Raw genomic sequence first — 10,261 nt, forward strand, 5'->3', positions numbered from 1 at the left:
AATATATATCTTCAAATTAGACATGTAATTTCCTCATTTACTTCCAAGAGGAGGTTTAGAGCTCAGCTAAATGAAGTTGAAACCCTTCTGGTCACAGCACAATCCATTAAAGGCAAAACCTCCTATATCTATAGACTCCTTTCTGAGAAAGGAGGCTCCTCCTTTACTCCTTTGAAAATAATCTGGGAAAAGGACTTGGGTCTGACTATCAGTGATGAGTTATGGGCGGAGGTTTGCGACAGGGTATACTGCTCCTCTACTAATGTAAAACTGAAAGAATCTAATTACACATTTTTGTACAAATGTTATTACACTCCAATGAGACTCCATAGAATGAAAACAGACATTTCTCCTAACTGTAAAAGATGTACCGCTGAAAGTGGAACCTATATGCATGTATTTTGGAGCTGTAGAGAGATTGCCAGATTTTGGCAATCTATACATACTGCTGCACAGAAAATACTAGATGTTAAGTTTGATATGACCCCGTGTATCTATCTTCTTAATGCCCAGCAGGACTTTGTTCTTGATCCTGACAGAGAAAATTTGCTTATGACCATTACATACTTTGCTAAGAAATGTATTATTCTATTGTGGGCCTCTAATACTTCTCCTACATTTAAAATGTGGATTGACCAGATTGTTGACTTTCTCCCTCTTGAAAAGCTCACTTATGACCTCCGCAAGAGACAGCCCAAGTTTGATAGACTCTGGTCTCCACTACTCAACTATATTTCAAATTGGACAGAGTGAATCGGGTGATTAGGGAAATGAGCGGATACAGGTTGTGTTAGGTACTGTAAAAACGAAAAACGAATTATTTGCTTGTCGTCTCAGCTAAGGCTGGAAATAGCTAATAAGAACCTTGAACTTTAAATTGAAAAAAAATAAAGTGAAAAAAGTTAGGTTTTGATTTAGACCATTTGCATTTGTAGATATGAAATGTACCTAATATTATTAGCAGTTAAATTAAATATACTACATCTTTATCAATGTCATAATTTCTGAAATAAATCATTATATCAAAACCATTAAATTGTACAACCGGTGCTATTTTTTTGTTGTAACAAAGTTCTGTATGTCAATCCCAAAAATTCTACTATAAATACAGGCAAAAAACAAATGCAAAATGGTCTTCTCCAATCCACAGAAATCACAATTATAGTCAATATTCAGCTTGAATCTTTCCAAAACATGTTTCACAGGATAAATTCTATGTAACATTTTAAGTTAAACTTCCTTTACCTTGTTACTGATACAATATTTGTTAGCAATTTTCCCTGCTTTCCCCCACTGTATATCACCATAGATATTCGACCAAAAAAATCTGGCTGAGGGAATTGTAGTATCACAAACAATATTTCTAATCTGTTTACTACATTTATCTTTGATGTTAATATTGCCAATGAATATATTTTCATGTAAATCTATGTTACTTACATCAACCACAGAGGAATTAAAAAAAAAATACAACCCCCCTTGGAATCGCATAAAAAACAATTGCATATTCTTTCGGGGTTATTGGAATTCTTAACTTGTCAAGAAATTCCCCATATGAGAGTAGATATCCATCCTCATTCAATAACTGACCAACCAAAATAATTTTATTCTCAAACCAGTTACGAAAAAAATTGACTTATTTTTAAATCGTATGTCTTTGTTGTTCCATAGAAAGTATCTGTGAAGGGAAAAATTGTGTTTATATGCTAACATCCAAGCTAAAAGGGCCTGTTTATGGAATTTGGCCAATTTTACTGGGATTTTATCAACATCATAATTACATCGAAGCAAAAATCAAATGTTGAAGTCCCTCTTCTCCAAATCTCCAGTTCACTGTTATTTTTCACTGTCTTTTTTACTGTTGTTTTTATTTATTTACTTACCTATTGTTTAGATAATACATTTTTGCACTGTTGGTTAAAGCCTGTAAGTAAGCATTTCACTGTACCTGTTGTATTCGGCGCACGTGACAAATAAACTTTGATTTGATCGTCTGCATCTCATTTTGAACTTAATTTGAATATGATGACGATGTATTTTATTGACGCCACGAAGCCATCTGACTGACATCTGATAGACCAAATCAACGCGACTTTGAAAAACCCATCTCGACACTTGATCCCACCTACTCGGCTCATTTTCCTCCCATTGGAAACGACCGGATTTTTTTCCCGACAGGATGTGGTCTATCTTAGTAGAACATCTTTGGTAATATTGCTGTCGCTAATATTTATTATCACAACGGGTGATTGCATTGACAATTCACTTCCTGGAACCACTCGTTGGTGCCCTATTGTCCCCTCCCTGCTCTCCCCGCCCCGCAGATATTTCGCTTCTGCCCACCCCCCCCCTTCCCTCCGCGGGGCGGGGGCAATAGGTAGACCAGAGTGGCTCCGCTCCGAATAAATTAGGGAGTGAGGTGTCTCGCTTTCTTTACCATCTCTAGTACACTGCGGTGTACATTTTCCATCTGCACACTTCCATCTTCACTGCTTCAGCAAATCTGTGCTGCAAGTGAAGGGTGTGAGAGTGAATGCAGGAGTGAAATATCAATGGCCAGCTTGAAATTTATAATACACTTGAGATGAAGGAACTACCGAGAACGAAGAAACAAATATGAGTTAAAACGTCAAATATCAAACGAATGGGCTGCTAAGAAACTCAAGTAAGTGAAGCAATCTAGCTAGCCTAATTAAGCTAACTTGCAAGGGTTTCCAACTCTGGCAGGTTAACCCAGCTAGCTCGCTACAGATCCTGTAGTTAGCTAATATGACAGCCATTAACACATTAGCCGAACATGATAGCCATGATGCGCTCGCGCCATGTATGTAATTTATATAGCTGAGATTCATAGCTAACGTTACGTTTAGTTAGGATGTATCGTAGCCATGCTTTATTACAAGATGCTAGCTAGTTGAGCTGTTGTGTATGGTGCTAGCTAGTTATCCTTTTGCAGCAGGGCCTCCGCGATGGCTTCAAGTTTGTATGCTAATTGGTTAACTAGCTAACCTTAGTTTGTCAGCTTGCTAATTTACATAACGTTAGTCAACTAATTGTTATGCTAACTATTCGCTAATCTGACCTAGCTACCGATGACCAGGTTTATTTGGAGATTTCACACTATTGGATTACTTAACGCTATCTACAGTCGGCTCATTTACATTCCACAGCAGCACTGACCAAACGTTAGATATCTGCTGGCTAGATAGGCCAACTTGCTAATGAAATGAAGACGTCATCAATAACAATGTCACATGAGCCCAGAAGGTTAACATTTATTAGATGGCTATCTAGCTACGTGGTTTAAAATATACCTCTACTTAGCTAACTGTGCTAGTTGACAAATTCATACTAGATAACATTATCAATGGATGAGACTGAAATGTCACTGGATGACTCTGAAACATGTTTTAATGCGTTATTGCAGGTGGTGACAGTTTGTATCTGAGAACCCAGGCCATCCACAAGACTTGTTCAGTGGGTCAAGATGCCGATTCCTCCCCCTCCCCCTCCACCCCCTGGAGGCCCCCCTCCACCCCCCACCTTCAGCCAGGTAAGAACTTATTGAAGCATGGAAGGTGTCACCTGGATGCAAAATGCTTCCTGTGCAACTAACTGTGTGGGTCTAAGAGAGAACTGTATCAAACCTATGATAGGGACATATTTAATGGGTTTGAGCCATGATGAAGGCCTAGCTCCAGTGTAGTTCATATGAATTAGTTGTCCAACCAACTTGACAACTCATAGGTCCCTTTTTCAAAGGGATTTATATTCACTGGTGTTGTGTTGTGAATTTGTTTCACCTTGTGCGGAGAGCACTACTGAAATCTGAAAAAAGCTGTTCTCGTGGGCCCGTGATTGTGCGTGCTATCCTCTCCCTGCCAAGCCCAATCAGAGGATGTGTCTCAAATGGCACCCTATTTGCTTTTTATAGTGCACTGCTTTTGACCAGGGCCCATAGGACTCTGGTCAAAAGTAGTACACTATATAAGAATTAGGGTGCCATTTTGGGATGTACGCAGAGCCCTTCTGGTTTATTCAAGTGATTAGCGCTGCTCGCTCAAGTAATCATCCTCAACATCTAATTCACGCTAATTAATGACTTGATGCGAAAGATTCACGAAATAGAAAGTCCCCTATCAAGAACACGTTCTACCCGGCTAATTCCCTTGCACCAACTGTGACATGGCTTTTTGCAAGCCTGTCAGGCTATGTATAATCTCGGTTAGTTACGGGCAAGTCTATGGTCCAAATAACCCCCCCCCCCCCCCCATCCCAAATTTGAAAGACGCCTGTGAAATCGTGATTTATCCAAAGCACCCGATCTAATGCTGCTCGTTATCTCACGCATCCCATTGTATCATAAAAGATCTACTGTACTGTTTATGTAGTCTGTCCACGAGAAAGGAGGTTATGTACTCGGTCTGTTCTCCGGTAGCATAAAGTGTGCTGTGGTGAGCTAACTAGAGGACACACTCTCTCTCTCTTCCCCTCCCTTCGCAGGCCAACACCACCCCACCCAAGCTCAATCGAGATGAGGCCAAAGGCAGAGGAGCCCTGCTCGGTGACATCCACAAAGGGGCCAAGCTGAAGAAGGTCGGCGTGGTCAATGACAGGAGCGCACCCATCTTAGAAAGTAAGGCCACAGCACCACTAAGGTTCACCCTGGTGTCTCAGATCTACTATTCTGGTAGTGTTTTACTGACTAATCTGATTGGATGGAAGTAAGAAGCACAGAACTGATGAGGCTAGGGTAGTGCATGGAGCACACTCACTGGGGGTCAAGGTTTATTTCGCAGGAGTGAAATGGGAGACCACGAGGGTTATTATACATGTAATAGGTTACTATTGTAATGTATGTAATTTAACCTTGTTTTCCCTGTCCAGAGCCTAAAGGAGGTGGTGGTAGTAGTGGAGGCGGCTCGTCAGGGGCCATTCAGCCAATGGGAGGTATTTTCCAGGCAGGTGTGCCTAAATTACGACCAGTCGGAGGCAAGTATTTAATATCCTAACTGTTATGGTGTCATTTACAAAGATCTCCCAAAAAAATCTGGACCGCTGAAGGAGTGGTCCGTCAAACTTATATCGGGGGGAGGGTTTAGAACAGCAATTGAATTCCCTTCCATTATATTTATTGCTGGCAAGTTTGGGAGCGAGCTAGTTCGTCAAAGCACGATTGCAATAGGTGAAAAATGAGCACTGGTTTTTGACTGCGTAGGTAGGGCAGACTGTCAGGTTTCAGTGTTGTCATTGGACAGGGCTGTAATAGATCTGACACAGGCACTGCTGAAGGAGATTTGCTGATTCACAATAATGAGTTCCCTAACCTGCACGTCTGCATTGGTCTTAGATGTCATCATAGGAAGGGCAGGGCCTTACCATCTGTCAGGGAGAAAATATTAGAAAATGGATTATGATGACTAAAATAACCTAATAATACACTACCGTTCTGTAGTAACTCTGCACTGAGACATGTCCTCATGTTTCTCTGTTCATGTATAAATTCATCTTCATATAAATTGCTGGTGACATGACGTGACTTTTTCTTTTTGGTGCAGATGGCTCAGTTGGCAGGTCAGCCCTGACACCTCCTGGCACGCGCCCCGCTGCTCCTCGTCCTCCTGTTCGCCAGGACAGCACAGAATGCTCAGCCCAGCAGGCCTCTCCCCCGGAGCACTCCCGATCCCAGAGGCCCTCCCTCCCCGACCTCTCCCGCCCACTCAGCGGAGGCAGCCCAAACAGTGGCATGAAGCACAGCTCCTCCGCCCCTCCACCTCCTCCCCCTTTTTCTCGCCGGGGCAATGCACCCCCTGCCCCAACTCAGAAGGCGCCACCACCTACCCCCTCCTACAACCGGGAGAAGCCCCTCCCTCCCACGCCAGGACAGAGGGGGACTTCCCCGGTGCCGGCCCGCAACAGCGCCCCTCTGCCTCCTTCTCCCAACAACAACCGCCGGCCCCCGACATCAGGGGGCTCCTCAGCATCGTCCTCTTCCTCCTCTCTGGGTCCACCTCCTCCCCCGTACCGCCAGCCAATGACCAACGGCCCCTCCAGCCCGGTTAACGAAGCCGCCCCGGAGCTACCTCAGAGACACAACTCCCTCAGCAAGAAGCTGTCGCCCGGACCTGGACACACTCCAACCCGGGGGCAAGCTCCACCCCCGCCGCCCTCCCCCTCCCCGCCAGGCGGACGCCCACCCCCACCAGTCCGTGAGCCCCCCGGCAGAGGAGCAGGTATGTTCCTACTCGTGTGCTCTCCTTGTTCCTCTACCTGTAATGGAGCTGGGTTAGGGCCAGCTTTAATGCTTTCTACTGTTTGTGTTATGCGTAGTTCAGTTACATAATTCGGTCACATTCTCACTGCTGTGTCGCACTATATTTATATTTTAACCTCCATCTCCTCTTGTCAGTCACCTATCATAATGTGAGGCAAGCGAGGAGAGGAGATTTGTTTATTAGTGTAGAAATTAAATGAGTGTGGAAAAAGCTGTGGCAAGGTGTGGCACTACAGTCAGTATGGTGGCATGTCATGACAGGCCTACAGCGTTCCTGTCTTGCTGTTGTATTGTAATGACTGATGGTTAGCCAGTGTGGCTGTTCTGTTATTCCTTAATGACCATATCGTTTGTCTGTACAGCTCCACCCCCGCCTGGGTCGACTCAACGAAACGGTGGTCGGGATGCCCCCCCTCCACCACCCCCCTACAGAGGTAGCCCCTCAGAGCCTCATAGCCGTGGCAAGCCCCCCCCTCCACCCTCCCGTACCCCTGCCGGACCCCCGCCCCCTCCCCCACCTATCCGCAATGGACACCCCTCCATTTCCCGCTCCTTCGTAGGTGAGTCGTCTTCCTCATGCTGCATCACCTGACCTCAAATTCGTTTTCCCTCTACATTAACAACCAACTCTCATTTTGTTAGTCAATCTACTTCGGAGTCTTTTGAAATGTATAAAATGTTGCAGTCCTAGTAAGTATTGAATCTGTAAAAGTGAAGGGAAAACTATACATTTGAGTTGGGTAAAGGGTGAACTGGCTGTATTTTATTTGTCATATAATACATGTTGTATTGGCTCCTTCGGATGGATGACTTTGAATTGGATCAGTACAAAAGAGAGGGTTGAACTACCATCTCTTCCCTACAGTTCTTTCCGTCCTCTCCTCCCTCTTGCCCTTCGTTGACCTTCAATGGCCTTGACCACCAACCCTGACCTGAAACTGTCATCTTCCTAACCTTCTCTCCCTACAGATGACTTTGAGTCCAAGTATTCTTTCCACCCTCTGAATGACTTCCCTGCTCCAGAGGAGTACCGGCACTTCACCAAGATCTACCCCAGCAAAGCCAACAGAGGTGAGGGCTCATTTATCAGTGTGACACAATATGCCAATAAATAATATACACACATTTTCTGGTGCAGAGTACAACCTTTTTTTACATGAAAGGAATAGCAATATTTTCCCATAGGCCTATAGTTTATTGTAACAGCTTTTTTTTGTTTGGCTGTGTCTTTGGCAGTGATGAGGGGAGCTCCTCCTGCACCGCCTGTGGGAAGGTGAACACTGTGAGACCACTTCACTTCTACTGTACAGGAGACAAGGGTTATACACGCGCACACACACACACTACTTTCTCACATAGAACCTACAGCATATAACATATACCGACATGCTTCTCATTTGATAACATTCCATTTCACTTAAGCTCCATAACCATTCACTCACACGCTCGCCCTTGAGAATAGCCCAGGAATATTTGCTATGGCAGTCATGCTCCATTTTGAAGGTGGAGCTGGCAGCTTACTTATGCCATTCCCAGCCTGTGTCCGCGTGGGTGAACTTGCCCTGTTTTGTCAAAGGCATACTTACCCATTGATAGTGTTTCCAGGCTCGTGTGTGTGTGTGAATGGGGAACACTTTGACACTGGTATGAAAGACATCCACCCCCATACCACACAGACTGTTGCGATTTGTCAAAATGGGAGTAAAAAATGTCCTCCGCGTCATCGGAGTATGCGCTGTGAGAGCCCACATCACCATGCGACGGGAGAACACCAGTGACTCTACAGCCTGGTTCTAAGTGTCTAAAGGTGATTGACTTTTTGGGACCACTGTACCCCTTGCTGATGTAGGGAACTGCTACTGTTTGAAAGTTCTCTCCGGTATACAGTTTGTGGAACAGAGACCTGGAGATGATGATATTGGAAAGGCATTATTAGATGAGAGATTCTCTCCAAAAGTGCCAACTGAGTCGGACCTGAACTGGGAACAGCACATACCCCCCCCCCCCCCCCCCCCATCCTTTCTCCCTGCTGCAAGGCTGCCGTGGTTTCTCTTATGAATGGTGGAATGGACTGATCAAAGCAATAGTTTCATACGTTCTCTGTGATTGTTGGCAGTACCCAACACCTGTGACAGTGACGATCGTTGGTTTGTGAAAAAGTCTTCCTGTTTAGAATGATGATGCACATGTATGGGATCTTGCAGCAAGGAATCCCTCCCTCCCTCTCTACGCAGAAGAAAAGACTAACCAGATAGATGCATGTAGTCTTTCTTTTCAGTGTGTGTCTGTCTTGACAAAATGCGTGAGGGGTGAGCTTGTTGTCCTAAATGCACAGCAGAAGGTTTATTATGCCGTCTAACACTAGTCTGGGTCACTGAAACCATTTCACGACAACTAACTCATACCAACACTACAACCCTCACTAGTTCAATGACAGAGCCTTTCAAATGCATTGCATGCTACAGGATGCTGAACCAGTACATTGACACTAAAATACTCAACCTGAACCCAGGCAATGAGTCGGAAGCAATCCAAGAGTTTATTGTTCAAAATTGATAGAGAGAAATTATGTTGAGGGGTAAGTAAATGTATGCTTTCAAATACAAACCTTTTCCTAGAACTCGGCAGGATAAGGTTTGTTGATACCCACAATAGCCACGTGGTGGCAGTATTTTGTTTTTCCATAGGGAGACGTGGGACCTACAGTATATGCTTGTGATGCAGTACCCCTTCAATTTTTCTTTATTAAAAAAAAAACATACAAAGTTGTATTATGGATTTGGCCAGTGTTGAGCGAGAGGGCAGTACAGACCCGTATGTCTGTAACAATTTTGAGATCTTCTGCTGAGGGTCGAATGGACAAACTAATGACCACTTCCATGTTGTTCAACTCAATCCTAGTTGTCTACGTTCTGTCTTTGACAGAAAAAAATGTAATGTAGTCCTTACATTTCTTTGCTTAATGCACTTGTGACCACAAGACTGAAACAAATGCAGGTTGTTACACGGGGAGGTGAACCTTTAAGGCTGGTACCTGTGATTTCTGTTCCTATTGTTTATGTGTTGTGTGGGGTTAGTTTTGTTCCTTATTTTAAAACGGCCCTGCACCGTGACCGAACCCCCTTAAACTGTCACTCACTGTTTATTTCAACCCTTGCTGGTCTTTTGCCTTATTATTCGCTGTAAGAGTCAATTCAGGATTTGTAAAAAAAATAAACTAATCTAAGTTTATACACCTCATATGGTAGTCATGGCTATTGTTCTACTTTTAATATGTATAAAGCTTGTAATATAGTGAATAAAACGGGGATAGGTAACGCCAGGCTTTTGTCAGAATCCAGTGACAAACTGTTAGTCTTCTGCCTTCTGTCCCCCTTTAGATATTCCCTCTCTGTGTCACAGAGGGCCTGTGTGGCCATTCAACAGGAGCAGTATGTACTCACATTGAGAGAACCTCCTTGTTTGTGTCTTCTCATCCCCCATTTCATACTTTCATACTTAGCTTAATCCAGGCCCTGATTCCTTCTGTACATTTCACCCTTCTGCGTCAGACATGTTGTACCAATTCAATTAAAATGTCAGTGATGGAAGAAAAAAAAGTATACTTTTCCTGTCTCTGTCCAGTTCATTGTCATCTGTTATTAGTGACGTTATGCAATAACTTGCCACAGGTTTTGGTTAAAGGGATAGTTCACCCACATTACATATTTATTTTATTTTAGGGGGTAGATAGATTGACTGGAGCTACAATGTCATTGTCTGCATCATAAAAAAAATCCCTTTGTTCCCCTAATTGGAGTAACTAAATGGGCAAAAACCCTTAGCTTATACACTATATACACAAGTATGTGGACACCCCTTCAAATGAGTGGATTTGGCTATTTCAGCTATACCTGTTGCTGACGGGTGTCTAAAATCGAACGCACAGCCATGCAATCTCCATAGACAAACATTGACAGTAAAATAACCTTACTGAAGAGCTCGGTG

The 10,261-nt window shown here is 43.8% G+C and overlaps 1 protein-coding gene across 1 annotated transcript; it reads left to right on the plus strand.

The window, feature by feature from the left end:
• The first annotated feature begins 2,420 nt into the window (after positions 1-2,420).
• LOC139579630 (WAS/WASL-interacting protein family member 2-like) lies at positions 2,421-9,878 on the plus strand. The gene is made up of 8 exons (XM_071408448.1): positions 2,421-2,665; positions 3,428-3,553; positions 4,504-4,636; positions 4,888-4,992; positions 5,559-6,233; positions 6,637-6,834; positions 7,244-7,345; positions 7,511-9,878. The coding sequence occupies exons 2-8, from the start codon at positions 3,488-3,490 to the stop codon at positions 7,549-7,551; spliced, it is 1,320 nt and encodes a 439-aa protein (XP_071264549.1). The 5' UTR covers positions 2,421-2,665; positions 3,428-3,487; the 3' UTR covers positions 7,552-9,878.
• The last annotated feature ends 383 nt before the right edge of the window (positions 9,879-10,261 follow it).

The sequence above is a fragment of the Salvelinus alpinus genome, chromosome 1 (assembly GCF_045679555.1).
Source record: "Salvelinus alpinus chromosome 1, SLU_Salpinus.1, whole genome shotgun sequence".
NCBI lineage: Eukaryota > Metazoa > Chordata > Actinopteri > Salmoniformes > Salmonidae > Salvelinus > Salvelinus alpinus.

Coding starts and splice junctions, on each gene's coding strand:
- LOC139579630 (XM_071408448.1), top strand. CDS start 3,488: ATGCCGATTCCTCCCCCTCCCCCTCCACCCCCTGGAGGCCCCCCTCCA. Junction 3,554..4,503: donor CACCCCCCACCTTCAGCCAG/GTAAGAACTTAT, acceptor CTCCCTTCGCAG/GCCAACACCACCCCACCCAA. Junction 7,346..7,510: donor CCCCAGCAAAGCCAACAGAG/GTGAGGGCTCAT, acceptor TGTCTTTGGCAG/TGATGAGGGGAGCTCCTCCT.